Source organism: Abramis brama, assembly GCF_963993115.1.
Source record: "Abramis brama genome assembly, chromosome: 16".
Classification (NCBI taxonomy): Eukaryota; Metazoa; Chordata; class Actinopteri; order Cypriniformes; family Leuciscidae; genus Abramis; species Abramis brama.
In genome coordinates, this window is record NC_139978.1 from 1922120 (window position 1) to 1944206 (window position 22087).

The 22087-nt window shown below is 40.4% G+C and overlaps 1 protein-coding gene across 4 annotated transcripts in view; it reads right to left on the reverse strand.

Annotated features, from left to right (window-relative positions):
* Positions 1-22087, reverse strand: part of cdk11b (cyclin dependent kinase 11B) — a 46603-nt gene that overhangs the window by 10320 nt on the left and 14196 nt on the right. For all 4 annotated transcript variants that reach the window (XM_084087792.1, XM_084087791.1, XM_084087790.1 and 1 more), the window contains exons 7-16: positions 20725-20862; positions 20137-20235; positions 18145-18270; positions 17468-17539; positions 13939-14141; positions 12919-13131; positions 10427-10532; positions 7784-7905; positions 6288-6395; positions 4781-4897 (exon numbers count right to left, since the gene is read on the reverse strand). In XM_084087792.1, coding sequence (XP_083943918.1) covers positions 4781-4897; positions 6288-6395; positions 7784-7905; positions 10427-10532; positions 12919-13131; positions 13939-14141; positions 17468-17539; positions 18145-18270; positions 20137-20235; positions 20725-20862 — 1304 coding nt within the window. The remainder of the gene's footprint in view (positions 1-4780; positions 4898-6287; positions 6396-7783; positions 7906-10426; positions 10533-12918; positions 13132-13938; positions 14142-17467; positions 17540-18144; positions 18271-20136; positions 20236-20724; positions 20863-22087) is intronic.

Below are 22087 nucleotides of genomic sequence, written 5' to 3' on the forward strand. Positions count from 1 at the left end.
TGGGCACCCATTCAAATCCCACTTTGGGCTGCAATAATCCTAATCCTAATCTGGGATATTGTGCAAAATAGACAGTATTTACAGAGGGATTCAGCAGTTTGGTGTTTGCACTGGAATTGATGCATTTCAGTTCCGAAAACTAAAAAGATTAAATTATGATTAGGGATGCACTGATATGAACATTTTGCCCGATACCGATTGTAGGGACTATGCCAGAGGGTTTGAAACATGCCGTTGTCCAACCTCTTATCAAGAAACCAAATCTTGATCCTTTTGATTTGTCAAATTTTAGACCAATTTCTAAACTACCTTTTATTTCGAAAATCATAGAGAAAATAGTACTGCAACAAATACAGAGATATTTGAACATGAATAACATCTCAGAAATATTTCAGTCAGGTTTCAGGAAATATCATAGCACAGAGTCTGCCCTGCTGAAAGCTCTAAATGACATTTTTCTAACCGTGGACACAGGTGATCATGCGATTCTGGTGTTATTGGATTTGAGCGCAGCATTCGATACTATAGATTATAATATCCTTATGTCCCGTCTTGAACATTGTGGAGGGATCAAGGGAAATGCTCTAAAATGGTTCAATTAGTTTCTGTCGAACAGAAGCTTTTCAGTTTGTCTTGGAGAATTTTCTTCTGCTGCAGCCCCTCTTAATTCTGGTGTCCGCAGGGATCTATTTTAGCCCCTATTCTTTTCTCTCTGTACATGCTCCCGTTGGGCACCATCTTTAGGAAACACAGTGTTTCTTTCCACTGCTTTTGCAGACGACACTCAAATTTATCTGCCTATGAAACTGAAGGATTCAAATACACTGCAACCTTTATTTGATTGCCTAACTGACATAAAACGCTGGATGTCACTAAATTTTTTAAATCTAAATGAATCCAAAACAGAGGTTGTCGTGTTTAGTCCCTCCGATAGGTGGGTCAATGACGTGACGCCTACATTTTCTGTCCGATTGCATTTTTTCAGGCAAAAACGAGTTTAAATGCATAAAAAGATACTGCATATTTGAAGTACCTCTCCCATGTATGTACTCACTTTAACTCATCAAAAACCTTTACTTATTTGTTTTTTTTTTTTGTTATTTAAAGTGTCAAAACATCATGTGGTGCGACCGTCCGGCCATAACTTCTGTTTTGAAAACGTCTTTGAAATTACTCTCAATTTATTCAAATTTATTTTCTGCACTATTTGGCATGATTTCCAAAATGTTTTGTAATCCTTTAAAAAAATTCAAAGCATTTGTATTTATATTTCCATCATAATATACAAACAAACTTTGTCCGATGATGTCCATTTTATGAAATATCATGTGGTGTGACCATCAAGGAACTACCATTTTGGGACTTTTATGTTGAAAACTATTCAAACACAGGACGTTACATCATATACCAATTTACCAAGGACCCATGGAAGCAGCAAGCAGGTTTGTAATTCTCTCAAATTGGAAAAAAAATAAACCTCTGTAATGGTTGGTATGTAGTTGCCACATTTGGATGTCATGTGGTATGACCTCAAAAAAAAAATTAATATTAAAGTTATTTCTACAAATATATATTTGTATTATAAATTTCATAGTGACCTTTTTTTGGGAAGCTAGCTTGTTTTGTTTAGGTGGCCAATTCTGTGCCTTTAAATTTTGAATGAATTTGAAAATATCATGTGGTGCGACCAAATATCATGTGGTGCGACCACTTCAGACTGTTTTCCATGATAGATATATGTCCTAGATTGGCAGTTTTATGCTTTTATATTCAATTGACAGTTTATATACAAAAAATACTTTAATTTAGTATCATTTGGAATAGATTTTTATGCAATTTGGGATATTTTCTTCATACATTTCAAGTTTGTTTACTCTTTGCCACTGCCAAGCGAAAAAATTCTGACCCTGCAGCAAGAGCGGAGTACCTTGATAGGAGAATAGTGAAATATTATTACAGTATAAAATATCTGTTTTCTATGTGAACATATAGTAAACTGTAATTTATTCCTGTGATCAAAGCTAAATTTAATCTTCAGCATCTTTAATCCAGTCTTCAGTGTCACATGATCCTTCAGAAATCATTCTAACCCTGGACCACAAAACCAGTCACATGGGTCAATTTTTTGACCCATACAATGTATTGTTGGCTATTGCCACAAATATATCCTGTGTGACTTGTGACTGTTTTTTGTGATCCAGGGTCACTAATGATTTGCTGGTCAAGAAACACTTCTGATTATTATGAATGTTCATATTTTTGTGGAAACTGTGATACATTTTATATGTCACGATTATTTGATGAATAGAAAGTTCAAAAGAACAGCATTTATTTGAAATAGAATCTTTCGTAACATTATAGCCTAAATATCTTTACTGTCACTTTTTATCAACTGAATGTGTCCTTGATTAATAAAAGTATTAATTACTTAAAAAACTATTGACCCCAAATGTTACCTGTATACAATAATTTTATGAAATAATTTATATCTATAACATCATTATTTGTTAGAAAGAAATTCTAAGTCAAGTTAAAAGAAATGGTGCACTTGTGTTTGTGATGTGATTTTTATAAAAAAGTTTATGTTCAGGAAAATTCTGTGAAATTTGTATGAAATCTGGTTTAAATCAATTTTTTTTTGTATAAAATGTATTGTTCATTGATCTCTTTAAATAGATTTTTAACTATATAAGGTCTTCGTATCATTTGGAGCGACCACTTATGTGGTGCGACCAATAAAAGCAATCACTGTATTAAATGTAAAATAAAATATCTTATTTCTGTGGCTGAAATATGAATCACTGATACAGTATGCTTTAGTAAATGATATTTTTAAAACATTTATATCAGTTTTATGTGATTTACAGGAAAAGTAAGTCTGTTAACTAGATTTAAGAAGGCAACTCAGAAATTATAGAACAAAAAACGAGATCATTATTTACAAAAACTCAAAAGAAATGCAAAACTTGGTTTCTAAACACTTTAATTACTAAGAACTTGTAAAAAAAATGTTTAAGCATGTTAAGGAAATTAATTAATTTTAAGATAAATCACGGTCGCACCACATGACATTTTTTAAGGCTACGGACAATTCATCTAGATGAAAAAACACTAAAATCACTTAAATTAAATTTTTTAAATGGATTTAGGTGTACACAACATCCTTAATGTTTGAACAATTGCAACAGGTATTTTTTTTTTTGTATTTTAAAATTGACCTGTCGAAAATCCTTATACGTCATTGACCCAGGTATGATGCTCAACATCCTAATTTGGAGCAGCTGTCTTGTTTTCAAAAACCGTGTTAAAAACTTAGGAGTTCTATTTGATGGCTCCCTTAAATTTGATAAGCAGATAAACTCGGTTGTAAAATCTAGCTTCTACCATCTAAGAGTTGTGGCAAAAGTAAAGCCCTGGCTCTCCCGTAAAGATTGCGAAAAGGTAATCCATGCTTTTGTCTCTACCCGACTTGATTACTGTAATTCTCTCTATGTGGGAATAAACCAAAGATCGATCTCCCGACTTCAAATGGTGCAAAACTCTGCGGCTAGACTTTTGTTGGGTGTACGTAAGCGTGATCATATTACTCCTATTTTAATGTCTCTTCATTGGCTTCCTGCCCTTTATAGAATTGATTTTAAAATCCTCTTATTGGTTTTCAAATCCCTAAACGGATTGGCGCCTGCTTATTTGTCAAGTCTTTTGTCCATTCATAAGCCATCGAGATCTCTCAGATCTTCAGAACACAGGCTGATGACTGTTCCTAGGGCAAGACTAAAAATGAGAGGGGATCGGGCCTTCTCTGTTATTGCCCCCAAACTGTGGAATAGTCTCCCACTGTGTATTAGACCTGCTCAGACACTCTCTGATTTTAAATCCAAGTTAAAAACTCATCTTTTTTCTTTGGCTTTTAATGTAGTGTAGAGACTGCAAAAGCTCTTTTATTGTTTGTGTGTTTGTTTCTTGTTTAAATGGTGCTATTTATGGGATTGTAAAGCACTTTGGGCAACTCTGAGTTGTTTTAAACAGTGCTATAGAAATAAACTTGACATTGAGCGATAATTATTTATATTTGAAAGCCGATAACCGATATATTGGCTGATGAATCTGAATCCAAACTTTTATATAATTTTTGAGAGCCTGAATACAAAATCAAAAGTCTCACCAGTAAAAGCCACGTCCCAAACACACGATTATGATGTTCTCATGATCAGACTTGCGCTGCACACGTTGCACTGAACTGTACTTTTCTTTTCTGAAGTGATTTCAATCATATTTCAAGCAATTCAGAATCATCATGATGAACAGTGAACATCTGAAGAGTCTCAACTGGAGGAAATAATCCATTATTCATCGGCTTTAATATATCGGACAAATTTTATTATCGGGCCGATAACGATAACTTTAAAAATGAACATATCAGCCGATACCGATATAGTGGCCGATATATCGCGCATCCCTAATTATGATGTAAAAATAAGTATCATAATTAATCTGTATATATCTGCATTATTGTGGCCACCAAGCACTTTTAATAGTTTTAATATATAACAACATTATATGTAGTTTGAATGTCCTGAGCAACTACAGATCAACATTTTTTTTTTTTTTTTGCAATGTCTATTTATGTGTGCAGACTTCTGTGTGGTGGAAAACAACACTCTATCGAGGGCAATAAAGAATGAATATGAATATCAACACTGATGAGTATATTGTAATAGTCTTATCAAAAATCACTGGTTTAATTAACTGAAGACTTTCAGGATGTGATGAAACATACCTTGAAAATTTTGTTAATTTGATCAATCTCGGATTTGCCAGGGAAGAGAGGCTTCTGGGTGAGCAGTTCTCCGAATATACAGCCCACCGACCACATGTCCACGGCGGTGGAGTATTCCTGTCAGGAGACACACGAGAGCATGAACACAAGCTGATGAGCATCTGATCATCACCAACACAGCGAGAGCGAGCGTCTACCATCAGCAAACTCAACTCCAGGAGTGATGATGTACACCTGATGAAGACGAGACTAAAGAAACATCGAGAATATCAATGCAATATCATTTATCAGAACGTCTTTACAAAACATTCCAGTACAAAAACAATAGTGCTGTGCAGCGATTAATCGCATCCAAAATAAAAGTCTGTGTTTGCATAACGCGTGTGTGTGTATAAATACAACGGGCTTTATGCACAGCTACACTACTTCCTGAACTTCAGCCAGCTCTTTGTTTCCTGTCTGCCATTATTGGACAAACTGATTAATCCAGGTGTGTCTGATTATTGTTACTGAGGTCAGGCACACCTGGATTAATCAGTTTGTCCAATAATGGCAGACAGGAAACAAAGAGCTGGCTGAAGTTCAGGAAGTAGTGTAGCTGTGCATAAAGCCCATTAAGAAAAATGTGTTATTTATTTATAAAATATTTATATATAATATAAATTATATATATATATAGTATACATGCAAATATTTCAGAAATATATACAAGCATGCGTATTTATATATACAGAATAATTATACACCGTACACACACATATATTATGCACACAGACATTTATTTTGGATGTGATTAATCGCTTCAGAGCCTTAAAAAAACAAAAAACATTTGACGTTTACAAAAAAATATTCACATATTTAAAATATAAATCAACAGCACGGCACGTCGTCTTCACTTCTTATTACAAAATATATACTATATGGCAAATCTGATTGTATCAAAGTGCAAACTGTATAAGGCATTGAAAATATTAGGATAGTATTAACATGATTTTATGTAAAGCTGTCAAAACAATGAGTATTGTATTTGACTCAATTTGTCTTCAGGATTATGGGTAGTGGAGTATTTAAAGGCGTATATGTAATGGTTTCATATATTAATCACTTTTTTTTATTGTCAATAAGTGAACAGCTTTTAACAAAACTTCAGTTTATCTATAAAAGGCTGATGTTTGTGTGACGGACTCGGGGAAATCGAACGGATGACGTCACGTGCGCTCCCGACAGGTGTCGCTAATAACAAGGCTTTCCAAGTTTGACATATAGCCCGTTTAAACAATATTTCTGCAGCTTCTACAGGAGCGTCAGTCTTCACTTCATCTAAAGCTCACGGCGGGTCGGTCTTAAAGGCTTATATATTGTTGTTCACTGTGAAAAACGTGGTTGGATCCCAATTCTTGCTCTCTGTACACACATTACATTGTATTTAGTGATTATTTCCGGGGCGTCCTGATCTCCGGCTCTGTCCTGCAGGTGTGTGTGTGAGATGATGTTGTCATGGACTGACCTTTGCCCCCAGCAGCAGGTCAGGTGACCGGTACCACAGCGTGACCACCACAGGTGTGTAAGGCTTGAGCGGAGAGCCGTACTCTCGTGCCAGACCAAAGTCTCCAATCTACAAAACACATTCACATCTTAGCTAATCTTCTGAATATCACATTCATATTAATAGCATTAAAGGGACAGTTCACCCAAAAAGATAAATATATATATGCAAACAAGTGATGATGTGTAACTAGCAGGGCTGGGCATTGACACAAATTTCACGATTAAATTCTGATTTACAAGCTTGTCATTCGATTAAATTCCAATCTTGATTCGATATAGATTCATTTGGATACACACTGCCGTTCAAAAGTTTGGGATCGGTACTTTTTTTTAGGTTTTTTTATTTAATTTAATAGGTTTGTAAGTCTCTTCTGCTCACCAAGGCTGCATTATTTGACTAAAAATACAAAAAAGTAATATTTTTAAATATTATTAGAATGTAAATCAGCTGTTTTCTATGTGAATATATATTGTAAAATGTAATTTCATCAAATCTGATTTTTCAGCATCATTACTCCAGTCTTCAGTGTCACATGATCCTTCAGAAATATGATGAAACATTCATTATTCTCAGTGTTGAAGACAGTTGTGGACACTTTCAGGATTCTTTGAAGAACAGAAAGTTCAAAAGAACAGCATTTATGTTTGGTACATTATAAATGTCTTTACTGTCACTTGCTGAATAAATATATTGATTTCTTTAATTCCCCTCCCCGCCAAAAACAAAACCTACTGATCCCGAACTTTTGAAGGGTAGTGTTTAATGTTACAAAAGATTATATTTCAGATAAATGCTGTTCTTTTGAACTTTCTATTCATCAAAGAATCCTGAAAAATTGTACACAACTGTTTTACACACTGATAATAATCATAGATGTTTCTTGAGCATCAAATCATCATATTAGAGTGATTTCTGAAGGATCATGTGACTCTGAAGACTGGAGTAATGATGCTGAAAATTCAGCTTTGATCACAGGAATAAATTACACTTTACTATATATTCACATAGAGAACAGCTGATTTACACTGTCAAACAATATTACTGTTATTTTTTTTGTTTTTTAATGAAATAAATGCAGCCTTGGTGAGCAGAAGAGACTGTTTAAAAACATAAAAAATCTTACCGATCCCAAACCTTTGAACGGTTCAACAGCGATCTGTGTGTCAGCGCACATTAAAGACACACAAACACACAGACTTTGTTTCATATCAGAAGTGTCAAAGCTGATTGTGATTATTGGATGGCAGGAGCTACAAACAGTGTTTAGTAGCTAAAAGATCGAACTTGGGATTCAAGAATCAATATCAGTTGATAACAATATCAAACTCTATATGTTTAGCCCAGCCCTGGTAACGGATGAATCCAGCTAATAGGAAAATATCATTAATCTGAATAAAACAATAAATTAAAAGAGTTTGCATGTGAGTTTTGTGATGAGGTCACGGCTGTCTGACCTTCAGGATGCCCTTGTGGCTGAGCAGCAGGTTTGAGGTCTTCAGGTCCCGATGGAGGATCCAGTTGTCATGCAGATGCCGAACACCCCTCAGCAGCTGGATCATCAGGGTCTTGACCTCGCCTCAACGGGACAGACACAACACAAGTCAACCTCCTCATCGAGACGGACACAACGCGTGCAGAATTATTAGACATTGATTTTCTGATCATATTTTTTTTTCCAGGCAGGAAAATAAATATATAAATGTATATACATATATGTGACCCTGGACCACAAAACCAGTCACATGGGTCAAGTTTTTGAAATTGAGATTTATACATCATCTGAAAACTGAATAAATAAGCTTTCCATTGATGTATGGTTTGTTAGGATAAGACAATACAGATACAACTATTGAAAATCTGGAATCTGAGGGTGCAAAAGAATCGAAACATTGAGAAAATCTCCTTTAAAGTTGTGCATTTATGTTGGCGATTGTGCTGCATTCACTCACAGAAATAAATGTTTTATATATTTACGGTAGGAAATTTACTAAATATCTTCATTGAACATGATCTTTACTTAATATCCTAATGATTTTTGGCATAAAAGAAAAATCGATAATTTTGACACATATAATGTATTGTTGGCTATTTCCACAGATATACCCGTGCGACTCGAGACTGGAGACGTGATCCAGGGTCACAATTTTTATTTTATTTTTATAGACAGACAGATTGAGAGTGACTCTTGAAGGACCAGCAGCAGATCCTCTTGAGCCACTGTTTGAAGAATTCATCTTCCAGATTCTGGCAGTAAGTTTTGGGAGTTTATTTTTAGTCCATCTCTGCAAAACAGACTTCAGGCTAAAAATAAACTCCCAAAACTTACTGTCAGATTCTAGAAGATGAATTCTTCAAACCGTGGCTCAAGAGGATCTGCTGCTGGTCCTTCAAGAGCCACTCTCAATCTAAATCTCTCAATCTGTCGGTCTATAACGCCTATGTGTTTTACTACACTTCAGCTTGGCGTTTCCATTCTAATTATGCTGAGGAGGAGGGAGGGTCGAGGGGACGGGATGAGGAGGAGGGAGGGGGAGGGGACAGGATGAGGAGGAGGGAGGGGACGGGATGAGGAGGAGGGAGGGTCGAGGGGACGGGATGAGGAGGAGGGAGGGGGAGGGGACAGGATGAGGAGGAGGGAGGGGACGGGATGAGGAGGAGGGAGGGGGAGGGGACGGGATGAGGAGGAGGGAGGGGGAGGGGACGGGATGAGGAGGAGGGAGGGGACGGGATGAGGAGGAGGGAGGGGGAGGAGACGGGATGAGGAGGAGGGAGGGGACGGGATGAGGAGGAGGGAGGGGACGGGATGAGGAGGAGGGAGGGGACGGGATGAGGAGGAGGGAGGGGGAGGAGACGGGATGAGGAGGAGGGAGGGGGAGGGGACGGGATGAGGAGGAGGAGGAGGGAGGGTCGAGGGGACGGGATGAGGAGGGGGACGGGATGAGGAGGAGGAGGAGGGAGGGTCGAGGGGACGGGATGAGGAGGGGGACGGGATGAGGAGGAGGGAGGGGGAGGGGACGGGATGAGGAGGAGGGACGGGATGACGAGGAGGGAGGGTCGAGGGGACGGGATGAGGAGGAGGGAGGGGGAGGGGACGGGATGAGGAGGAGGGACGGGATGAGGAGGAGGGAGGGGGAGGGGACGGGATGAGGAGGAGGGACGGGATGAGGAGGAGGGAGGGGACGGGATGAGGAGGAGGGAGGGGACGGGATGAGGAGGAGGGAGGGGGAGGGGACGGGATGATGAGGAGGAGGGACGGGATGAGGAGGAGGGAGGGTCGAGGGGACGGGATGAGGAGGAGGGAGGGTCGAGGGGACGGGATGAGGAGGAGGGAGGGGGAGGGGACGGGATGAGGAGGAGGGACGGGATGAGGAGGAGGGAGGGGGAGGGGACGGGATGAGGAGGAGGGAGGGGGAGGGGACGGGATGAGGAGGAGGGACGGGATGAGGAGGAGGGAGGGGGAGGGGACGGGATGAGGAGGAGGGAGGGTCGAGGGGACGGGATGAGGAGGAGGGAGGGGGAGGGGACGGGATGAGGAGGAGGGAGGGTCGAGGGGACGGGATGAGGAGGAGGGAGGGGGAGGGGACGGGATGAGGAGGAGGGAGGGTCGAGGGGACGGGATGAGGAGGAGGGAGGGTCGAGGGGACGGGATGAGGAGGAGGGAGGGGGAGGGGACGGGATGAGGAGGAGGGAGGGGACGGGATGAGGAGGAGGGACGGGATGAGGAGGAGGGAGGGTCGAGGGGACGGGATGAGGAGGAGGGAGGGGACGGGATGAGGAGGAGGGGACGGGATGAGGAGGAGGGGACGGGATGAGGAGGAGGGACGGGATGAGGAGGAGGGAGGGTCGAGGGGACGGGATGAGGAGGAGGGAGGGGACGGGATGAGGAGGAGGGGACGGGATGAGGAGGAGGGGACGGGATGAGGAGGAGGGGACGGGATGAGGAGGAGGGAGGGGGAGGGGACGGGATGAGGAGGAGGGAGGGGGAGGGGACGGGATGAGGAGGAGGGGACGGGATGAGAGCAGCTTTAACTGCAGTTTCTAGAACTGTATTCTTCTCATGAGCATTTCATAATATCTGGCTTTCCAATGTCTCATACCAGGCAGGAAGGGCTGCTTCATGGTCTCCATGAGGCTCTTCAGGTCATGCTCTACATAATTCATCACTATGTAGATTTTATCCATATTACTGCCGACGACGATCTCCTGCAGGACAAGCACACACTCATAAACAACCACTACACAGGTTATTAATATTATTACAATAATATTGGTTAAATATCGGGTACGAATGTTTAGGAGACACAATAATGTCCGAGTTAATGATTTAACTTAAATGAACTGACAGTGAGAAATATATTTGTTAGATATATAAGTGTTATAACATTTAATAATCTTTGTCACTGTCAATAAGTGAATATTGAAATGCATGCTTCTTCACTCCTTTTTTCTTTCTCTTTCTCTTTTTCTTTCTCCTTCTCTTCCTTTTTTCTTTCTCTTTCTCTCTTCCTTTTTCTTTCTCTCTTTTTCTTTCTCTCTTCCTTTTTCTTTCTTTCTCTCTTTTTCTTTCTCTTTCTCTCTTCCTTTTTCTTTCTCTTATCCTTTTTTCTTTCTCTCTTTTTTCTTACTCTCTTCCTTTTTTCTTTCTCTTATCCTTTTTTCTTTCTCTTTTTTCTCTCTATTCCTTTTTCTTTCTCTCTTTCTGTCTTCCTTTTTCTTTCTCATCCTTTCTTCTCTCTTATCCTTCTTTCTTTCTCTTTGTCTTCCTTTTTCTTTCTCTTTCTCTCATCCTTTTTTCTTTCTCTCTTCCTTCTCTTTCTCTTATCCTTTTTCTCTCTCTCTTTTTTCTTTCTCTTTCTCTCTGTCTTTCTTTTTCTTTCTCTCTCTCTCTTTCTCATCCTTTTTTCTTTCTTTCTCCCTTCCTTTTTATTTCTCTTTCGTTATCCTTCTCTTCCCTTTTCTCTCTTTTTCTTTCTTTGTCTTTCTTTTTCTTTCCCTCTCTCTCTCTTTCTTTCTGTCTTTTTCTTTCTCATCCTTTTTTCTTTCTCCCTTCCTTTTACTTTCTCTTTCTTTATCCTTCTCTTCCTTTTTCTCTCTTTTTCTTTCTCTTTCTCTCATCCTTTTTTCTTTCTCTTTCTCTTATCCTTTTCTTTCTCTCTTTTTTCTTTCTTTCTCTCTTCCTTTTTCTTTCTCTCTTTTTCTTTCTCTTTCTGTCTTCCTTTTTTCTTTCTCTTTCTCTTATCCTTTTCTTTCTCTCTTCCTTTCTCTCTCTATTCCTTTTTCTTTCTCTTTCTGTCTTCCTTTTTCTTTCTCTTTCTCTCTTCCTTTCTCTTTCTGTTTTTCTTTTTCTTTCTCTTCCTTTTTTCTTTCTCTTTCTCTCTTCCTTTCTCTTTGTTTTTCCTTTTCCTTTCTCATTCTCTATTCCTTTTTCTTTCTCTTTCTCTCTTTGTCTTTCTTTTTCTTTCTCTTTCTCTCTTTTTCTTTCTCTCTCTATTCCTTTTTCTTTCTCTTTCTGTCTTCCTTTCTCTTTCTCTCTTCCTTTTTCTTTCTCTTTCTCTCTTTTTCTTTCTCTTCCTTTTTTCTTTCTCTTTCTCTCTTCCTTTCTCTTTCTGTTTTTCTTTTTCTTTCTCTTTCTGTCTTCCTTTCTCTCTATTCCTTTTTCTTTCTCTCTTCCTTTCTCTCTCTATTCCTTTTTCTTTCTCTCATCCTTTTTTCTTTCTCTCTTTTTTCTTTCTCTTTATCTTTTTCTTTATCCTTCTGTCTTCCTTTTTCTTTCTCTTCCTTTCTCTTTCTGTTTTTCTTTTTCTTTCTCTTTGTCTTCCTTTCTCATTCTCTATTCCTTTTTCTTTCTCTCATCCTTTTTTCTTTCTCTTTTTTTCTCTTTTTTCTTTCTCTCTTCCTTTCTCTTTCTCTTCATCTTTTTCTTTCTCCTTCTGTCTTCCTTTTTCTTTCTCTTTCTCTCATCCTTTTTTCTTTCTCTTTCTCTCTTCCTTTCTCTTTCTGTTTTTCTTTTTCTTTCTCTTTCTGTCTTCCTTTCTCATTCTCTATTCCTTTTTCTTTCTCTTTCTCTCTTCATTTCACTTTCTCTTTCTTCTCCTTCACACAAAATACTCGTCTAAATACCCGTCTCGGCAAGTATTCTCTCCGTTATGTCATAAGTGAACAAAAGAGAAAGAAAACTGAGAAAGAAACCGGATGTTTGTCAGTTTATTCGGTCTTAAAGTGACATCAGCCTAATATTCCTGCAGTTGTCTGTCATTAATATTAATAAAACAATAAAATACAGCTTTAACAAAGATGAAACTATATTTAATTTCTACAGTGAACAAATAGTGTTATTTTACATTTAGGCTTAATTATTGATTTCTGTACCTGAACACTGTTAGACTAACTATTATTTAGTGTTAATCTCTGCTTGAGTATTTGTGCTTATTTTATTATTGACTGTTCACTTGTTTTCGATAACGCTTGAACTTTATCAGTTAGGATAGCAGTGTTTGATGTGGTACCGAAGAACTTTAAGTAATAACTGAAAAGCAAAGTTACAGAAATAGTGAAAAGCGTGCGCGCGTGTGCGTGTGTGTTGTCTGACCCTGACGGTGACGATGTTGGGGTGCTGGGCCTTCAGGATGGTGTTGATCTCCCGCAGAGAGGTGATGGGGAAGCCCTCCTTCTCCTTCTCCATCTTCAGCCGCTTCAGGGCCACGATCTCATCAGTCTTCTTGTCCTTCGCTCGATACACCACTCCATACGTGCCTTCCTCAATACGGTTCAAGCACTGGAACTCCTCTACGCTCCGACAGCCCTGAGCACAGACAGCAGAGAGAGAGAGAGAGTGAGTGTGTGTGTGTGTGTGTGTGTCTTCCTCAATGCGGTTCAAGCACTGGAACTCCTCTACGCTCCGACAGCCCTGAGCACAGACAGCAGAGAGAGAATGAGTGTGTGTGTGTGTGTGTGTGTCTTCCTCAATGCGGTTCAAGCACTGGAACTCCTCTACGCTCCGACAGCCCTGAGCACATACAGCAGAGAGAGAGAGAGAGTGTGTGTGTGTGTGTGTGTGTCCTCCTCAATGCGGTTCAAGCACTGGAACTCCTCTACGCTCCGACAGCCCTGAGCACAGACAGCAGAGAGAGAATGAGTGAGTGTGTGTGTGTGTGTGTGTGTGTCTTCCTCAATGCGGTTCAAGCACTGGAACTCCTCTACGCTCCGACAGCCCTGAGCACAGACAGCAGAGAGAGAGTGTATGTGTGAGAGAGAGAGTGTGTGTGTGTGTGTGTCCTCCTCAATGCGGTTCAAGCACTGGAACTCCTCTACGCTCCGACAGCCCTGAGCACAGACAGCAGAGAGAGAGTGAGTGTGTGTGTGTGTGTGTGTGTGTGCGTGTGTGTGTGCGTCTTCCTCAATGCGGTTCAAGCACTGGAACTCCTCTACGCTCCGACAGCCCTGAGCACAGACAGCAGAGAGAGAGTGTATGTGTGAAAGAGAGAGTGTGTGTGTGTGTGTGTGTGTCTTCCTCAATGCGGTTCAAGCACTGGAACTCCTCCACGCTCCGACAGCCCTGAGCACAGACAGCAGAGAGAGTGTGTGTGTGTGTGTGTGTGTGTGTGTGTACCTGTAAAGCGGGCAGGTATTTGGGCAGCTGCTTCTTCAGCTCCACAGGAGAGATGGGAGGAGACTCGGGGATGTAGTTCTCCTCAGGAGTGGCTGAGTGAGACGGAGACTGAGGCGTGACGTCGACCGGCTCTTCCTCTTCTTCCTCGGCCTCCTCTTCCTCAACGCTCACCTCAGAGTCGTGATCAAACCGAGACTCGGGAACTGGCAAAACAACAACACTCACATTTATACCAATGAACTCACAAGACTTGAGGAAAATATTCATGACCTTACATGTTAAAGGTGCAGTGTGTAAGTTTAGCAGCATCTAGTGGTGAGGTTGTGAACTGCACACAAGAGAAGTTACAGTAGCCGACAAGAAGTGATGTCGTCGTCTGAGACAGCAGAGAGTCGCAGTTAAACAATGAGGTTTCTTTACAAAGACAAATTAAGAAATTATATTTACCTAATTATTCAGTAAATCGATGTTATTGCGAATATTATTACTTGTTCATCATTGTGTCAGTGTTTTATTCGCTGACTTTAGCTCGCTTCTTTACACGAAGAACAACATCGTGAGGAAACGCGTTTGTCCGTTCAGGGCCACCGTAGAAACGTGGATGTAAGCGGATCCGCGGTGTGTGTAGAGAGAAACGCCTCATTATAAGCTAATAAACACTCAACGGTTCATCATGTAAGGTCTTTATACACCACTGAAAACACAGTTATGTATATGATAGGGCTGTCACTTTTGAGAAAAATCAAATTCGAACTGGTATCAAATATCAAGCAATGTATTCGAATATATTTGAATATCTACGATACCTTACATGATGAAAAAAAACACCGTAACGGAGATTCAATCACAAATTTATTAACAGTCTGACAGTCATAAACAGGACTCAAGTCATAGCCTGTCTGAAAAAGAATTTTTTACTTAATGTTTGAAACAGCAGGTTATCAACTTAATCTATATGAAGTGCCACTATGCATAGCCAATCACAAAATTAGGCTAACGTTACATGGAAAAAAAGGTGCCGACCGGCTGTGCAGGAAAGTATGCAGTCATACGATGTTGGACGCCTGGCCGTCTGCTGTGTCTCGGACTCCGCTGCCTCATTTGGATGGTAACTTGACAGGTGAGCGCAAAGATTGGATGTCGAGGATGCGCAAGTAAACCGTTTTTTGCAAATTCGGCAAACTACCTTATCTTTAACGGTTACCGTATTTTCCGGACTATAAGTTGCATCAGTCAAAAAATGCATCATGAAGAGGAAAAAAACATATATAAGTCGCACTGGACTATAAATCGCATTTATTTAGAAATTTATTTCACACAAAAAAACCAATGTTACAGACGTGTCAGTTCTCCGTTACGGACGCGAGTGCTCTAAAAGCGGCACTAAAAGACTGCTTTAAATCTTTCACAGAGACCTCAAGCAGAAAGCACAAAGCCTGTCTTTAAATTTAATTTAATTTTGTATTAATTGTATCTTAATTTTAATCAATGTTTCATCAACCAATTGCCAATTTACCAATTGAAGTAAATATAGTAGAAAATAGATAATCAGACACGGAGGCGCCGGCGCGTGAACCTGGAGCTCATCTCATAAATGAACCGAAACTCAGTGATAAGGGAGCCTATCACAGACCCGAGACATATATAGAAAGCTTGAAATGTGTACTTTTAAACAGAACAATCCAAAACGAGAGAAAACAGACTGTTCTCTGCTTATGTAATCCGCATGAAATGTGCATTTCTCTCTGGCACGTTCACTACTGCGAAGATCGCGAGTCAGCATCGTCAACTTCATCTTTGCAGCCGACACCGACACAGAAAACACTGGTTTATTAGTAAGCAATTAAAATGTTTCCTTGCTATATTTGACATATTCATAATTATTACTTTTGCCGGTTCTTTGTGACAGTTTTTAGTTGCTTTATTGGCAGCGCCACCCTTACATGAACGCGTCACCACCGCGTCAGCACCGAAAACATGGAGATTTTTCTTTTTGGGGGCATTTTGTTTGTGTTCAGGCTTTCTCAGTTGTATTCAGGTTCATGTTTCAGTTAACAGTTTTTCAGTTGTTTTCAGTTAATTTTTTCAGGGGTACAGGAGCAGCATGTACTCTCACGGCTGTAGACGGTAATGTATCTCTTGGTTCATGTCAGTCAGTATGAATTAATTTTGATATATAATCCGGAAAATACGGTACTTTACCATCTACGGTGTAGAACCCAAAATATTTCTAGACATTACTTTTTAGATGAGTTGGGGTAGAGTTGTCCGATCAGGCTGGCCGTTCTGTGCGTTATCTTCTGGCGCTTTTCCACTGCATGGTACGGTACGGCTCGGTTCGGTACGGCTCACTTTTGGCGCATTTCCACTGCATGGTACGGTACGGTACGGCTCGCTTCGGCTCGCTTTAAATGGTACCACCTCTGTTGAGGTTCCAAGCGTACCGTACCGATACTAAAATGTGACGTGAAAACACTGCAGATCACTGATTGGTCAGACAGAATCATCACTACCAGCGTCATTGTATTTACGACACGAGACACTAAACCCGCTAGATTTAAATAGCCAGTAGACAACAGTCAACACTGTAGCGCCCGTTTTAAAAGTATTTGCTTTAAAAAAAAAAAAGTATAAACTTCGAAAAAAGAAATGGCTGAATCGTGGTCAGTGGACGAGGTGCAGACGTTCCTCTCGTTGGTTGCCGAGGAGTGGATGGGGAAACACGGAATGAAAAATTCGCATTTAATATGATGATGTCATGGCAGTAGAGACGGCAACTATAACGATCAGTCCCACCCACTTTGAAGCGGTACTAACTGCAGTGGAAAAGCAACCGAGCTAAAGCGAACCGAACCGTGCCGTACCGAGTCGAGTCGTACCACGCAGTGGAAAAGCGAAGCGAGCCGAATCGTTCCGCGCCGAGTCGAACCGTACCGAGCCGAACCATGCAGTGGAAAAGCGCCATTCCATTTTCAAAACAGGGTGGCTTTTGGCTATTATTCGCTTGATTTGGTCATGGGCCTACTCTACAATGTGTTTAGAGCGCCTGCTACTGGATGAAATGGCAAACAATAAAATAAAAAACAAACGGTCTAATCATAGACTGTAAAAAATGCGCTACACATAGCACTTTAAGAACCGAATAGTTTATTTATAGTTCGATTATGGATTTCACGTCATGTTCGAATGCATATTCGAATATCGAATAAAAAGTGACAGCCCAAGTATATAATACTGGATTTCTGTCAACAGATCCTCCTAAATATTACACAATGCACCTTTAATTAAGAATAAAAATAAATGTTTAAATTTACCACAGCATATCTTAACTAAAATTAGTCACAATGACTTAATCACTATGACTTATCCAAAAAATTCTGGGTTTATTTTTTCCCCCAAAACTATTCCGTGATTTTCACGAACCCTGCGCAGTCCCATCATACCATGTGAGAGATATTTGAGAATGCTACAATACAAATCTCAATGATATTAAATCAAAATCACAATCACAAATAAAAGCAATGCTCACTGGGAGGAATGTGGTTTCCATTCTCTCGGTCCTCTTCCTCCTCCTCTGACTGTTCCTCGTCGCTCAGGACTCCTGAGAAATACATGCTCAGGAATTACAGTTTTCCAAATCATATTAAAAATGTACATCGTTTAATGTCCCAATGCACTCTGAAATTATAGCACAGAACACAACCATCCGGACATGATTACGGTTCATGTGCTCAACAGATACATGTGTGATGCTCAGCGCATACAAGTAATCTCTGATGTAACGTGAGCATAAATGTTGCAATAGACACTTATATTTCGCTGTAATCACGACAGATGTGACTGATTTAATTTAATTGTGTGGGGCATTTTCTGCCGCCGTATGTTGAACTTGTGGGACATTTCTGTTCATTTTGGTGCCATTTTTGCCCCAAACACGTTCATTTCTGACCGATCTGCAGTGATAAACAAATATAAACACTAGGACAGAACTACTGAATATACAGTGTGTGTGTGTGTGTGTGTGTGTGTGTGTGTGTGTGTGAGAGAGAGAGAAAGAGTGAGAGAGAGAGTGAGTGTGTGTGTGTGTGTGTGTGTGTGAGAGAGAGAGAGTGTGAGTGTGAGTGAGAGAGAGTGTGTGTGTGTGTGTGTGTGTGCGTGTGTGTGTGTGTGAGAGAGAGAGAGTGTGAATAGTGTGTGTGTACGAACCTCCGCTGTGTTCTGGCCCCTCAGACTCTGATCCTGACTCGCCCTCTTCTTCTCCCTCACTCTGGCTGCTGGACTCTTCCTCATCATTCTCCTCACCTTCCTCTTCCTCTTCTTCAGAGCCAGAGCCTGACGAAACACACACACAATCAACACACATCTAACACAACTCAGACAGAGGCCTCGTTTACACTGTCAGTGAAATGTGACCCAATTCCGATGTTTTGCTCATGTGACACAGATCGGATGTGTTTATGACCGTGTAAACAGGAAAAAAACACATGCATTCGGATATTTCCAGATCGGTTTCAGGCCTCATTCATATGTGGAAATAAATCAGATATAAATCGGATATGTGCCAGTGCGACTGTCATGTAAACAGGCAGATCGGAGTTTCTGAGGCATTAGGCGACGTCTCCGCGGTTTACTGACGAGAGAAACCCCGACGTGCTTCTGCAAAGGGACGGATGGACACGTCGTGTCGTCGCAGGAGAGGAATGTGGACGGGGCACGGGAAGTGTTTTCACAGGATTGTAAATGTAACGAAAATTGTTGTTCATTTACATTTATTCATTTTAAGCATTTAGTAATTTATTTGTAATAAACACTTTAAGTGGGCTATTTAAAAAGTGATGGGACTATTTACATGTTCAACTATATTTTTAAAACATACGCGCAGAGTGTGACGTCATATTGTGTGCATAGAAAGAATTCGTCCGCAGCTGCTCTACTCCTGAGCGCAACTCCACTGTCAGTGTTGTGTAAGTACAGAGGCAGAGGCTCTTCATCGAGCAGTGAACAGCCCAATAACCCCTTTATTGTAAGGCTTCATTTATGTCCCGTAGATCGGTCCGTTGCATTACGAATGAAAGCAGTATCAATAATGTCAAATATGTGATGTGCAGTCAAGCTCGGGTGTGTGTGCTGTTTTAACGAGTGTTCTCACCGATACGCTTGTGATTCGTGGAGTTTTATAGACATTGTTTCTTATTCAAAAGTGGTGTTTGGCAACTTCGCATATCGCAGAGCGTGAAACATATTTCGTGTTCGTCCATCTGTGCAAGAGAAGTTAAAGGGATAGTTCACCCAAAAATGAAAATTCTGTCAGTAATTACTCACCCTCATGTTGTTCCAACCGCGTAAGACCTTCGTTCATCTTCGGAACACAAATTAAGATATTTTTGATGAAATCTGAGTGCTGGATCACTTCTCCATAGGCTGCTAGGTGGCCTAAACTTGCTGGCCCAGAAAAGTTATTAAAGAGTTCGTTAATATAGTCCAAGTGACTACAGTGGCTCAATCTTAAGTATATCAAGCGACGAAAATACTTTTTGTGCGCAAAAACAAACAAAAATAACGACTTTATTCCACTATTCATTTCCTTCTCTCTGGGCCTCGTAGTGTTTTTGCACAGCGCGTCTGTGTTACACGTCATCACGCATCACACACACGACCAGCGTCGGCCAATAGTGAGCCTACGTGGTGACGTGTAACACAGACGCGCTGCGCAAAAACACTACGAGGCCCAGAGAGAAGGAAATGAATAGTGGAATAAAGTCGTTATTTTTGTTTGTTTTTGCGCACAAAAAGTATTTTCGTCGCTTGATATACTTAAGATTGAGCCACTGTAGTCACTTGGACTATATTAACGATCTCTTTAATAACTTTTCTGGGCCAGCAAGTTTAGGCCACCTAGCAGCCTATGGAGAAGTGATCAGCTCTCAGATTTCATCAAAAATATCTTAATTTGTGTTCCGAAGATGAACGAAGGTCTTACGCGGTTTGGAACAACATGAGGGTGAGTAATTACTGACAGAATTTTCATTTTTGGGTGAACTAACCCTTTAACCCTTTAAGCATGCGCGATATGTTTCAGATAGTAGCCTAAGGCAAGTGTAAACACATGAATCGGATATAGGCAACAAATCAGAATTGGGCATCAAGACCTGCAGTGTAAACGAGGCCAGAGAGAGAGACACATACAGAGAGATGTACCTAGTGATGATGACTCTGGTGTGCTGGTCTTCCTCTCACTGTCACTGATGTCCTGTAGATCTGACAGAAGATCTTTATCCTCCATCTTTCCCTCTCGCACTGCAAATATTAAAATATAAAAATATTTATATATAACACAACATGGAGAATTTCCTTTAATGAAAGCACACAGAGCTGATGGCCATGGACGCTTGCTTCCATCACGGAATAAAAAAGGTAATTGTGACTTTATTTCACAGTTCTGAAGCAAAGTCAGATTAAAGAGAAATAAAGAAAAAAAGTCAGAATTATATAAACTATTGTAAAGTCAGAGTTGTGGGATATAAACTATCAGAATTGTGTTGAAGTCGCAATTACCTTTAAAATCTTTTATTCCTGAGTGGAAATAAGCTTCCATAGATAACGGTGTGTGTGAGTGTGTGTGTGTGTGTGTGAGTGTGTGAGAGTGTGTGTGTGTGGTGTGTGTGAGAGTGTGTGGTGTGTGCGTGTGGTGTGTGAGTGTGTGTGCGAGAGTGTGTGTGCGAGAGTGTGTGTGTGAGAGTGTGTGTGTGAGAGTGTGTGTGCGTGTGGTGTGTGAATGTGTGTGACCTGCTCGGCGCGGGTCGCTGCTCTCGGCTTTGGTCTCTCTCTGCGGGCGAGCAGGACTACGGCTCCGGCTCCGGTGACGAGAACGGCCTTTATCTGCGAACTCCTCGGCAGGAGCTCCTCGGTGATGAGACACGGGCCCTGAACACACACACACACACAGTAAGTCCAGTGTAATCTGGCCAAGAACTTCAACATGCAAAACCACAGTCCAGTTTGTTATATGGCATTCAGGCAATAAATCTGACAAAACAAGGGAGAATGTACAGGATTGGCTGGTGTAAAAGGTTTTTCCTCCTGTTCTGATGTGAGGAAGCAACATCATATTTCTAAAATCATGTAGAGCTGATGATGATGATGATGATGATGAGAGGCTGTTATTGTGGTTATAGTCACGACGAACATCTGAGTGAAACAGCTTATCAAAAAAGAATAAATGCAGGGCGGGGTTCTGTGCATCAGTTGTTGATTGGATGTTGAGATGTGGGTGTGGCATGAAAAGTTATGCAAATGAGCGTGAGCTTGAGGGGCGGGGCTTAAGAATCCTGCATACGTCAGCGGAGAGAAGACTGACACTTCACTGGAAGATCAGTGACATTTTCTTCAAATATTAAGAGGTCAAAGCATTTTTAAAGTCCCCCTGTGGTGAAATCCAGCTTTTAATGTTGTTTATGTGTCTGTGGTGTTTTTAATGTGCTTTAAGACAAACCATGTGTAAATTCATAAGTCGACTCCATTGCTGAGTATTTTCTCCTTAAAACTGCAGTGAACCAAAGACAGTCTCAAAAACACGCTTTGAAATCGCTGGTGTTTCTGACGTCACAAACTACCTTGTAACCAATCAGATCAACGTGTGATCGTCAACCAGTGGATCTCTGAGCTGAGTGAGTGAGTGGAGGCGGGGCTCATTTGAATATTCATAGAACTGCGCATACTAAATGAGGCAAGGGTGTCGAGTTACATTCAAGATATTTTAAAATGTGAAGAAAAAAAAAAACGTTTAAATATGTAATTTGGTGATCAAAGATGAGTTTTAAGGGATAAAATGATCGACTACAGGGGGACTTTAACAAATGAAACAATATTGTTTAGATTGTTCACAATAAGATCTAAAACATGCATTTAGAAAATAGATTTCCACTTCAATAATCACTAAGTTTACATGCATATACTAACTCAATATCAGTGCTTTACTGTCAATTGTGTTTCTATGGATCAAGGAGTTGCACTCAATCATTACACCAGTATTAATAACACTTCCTGTTCTTTAGTTCTTTATCTCTATATTCTCTTTTTTTTACAACAGAAATGAACCATCACTGAACTTACTTCAGCTGGACTGTGACGCTGTTTTCTTCTAGAAACA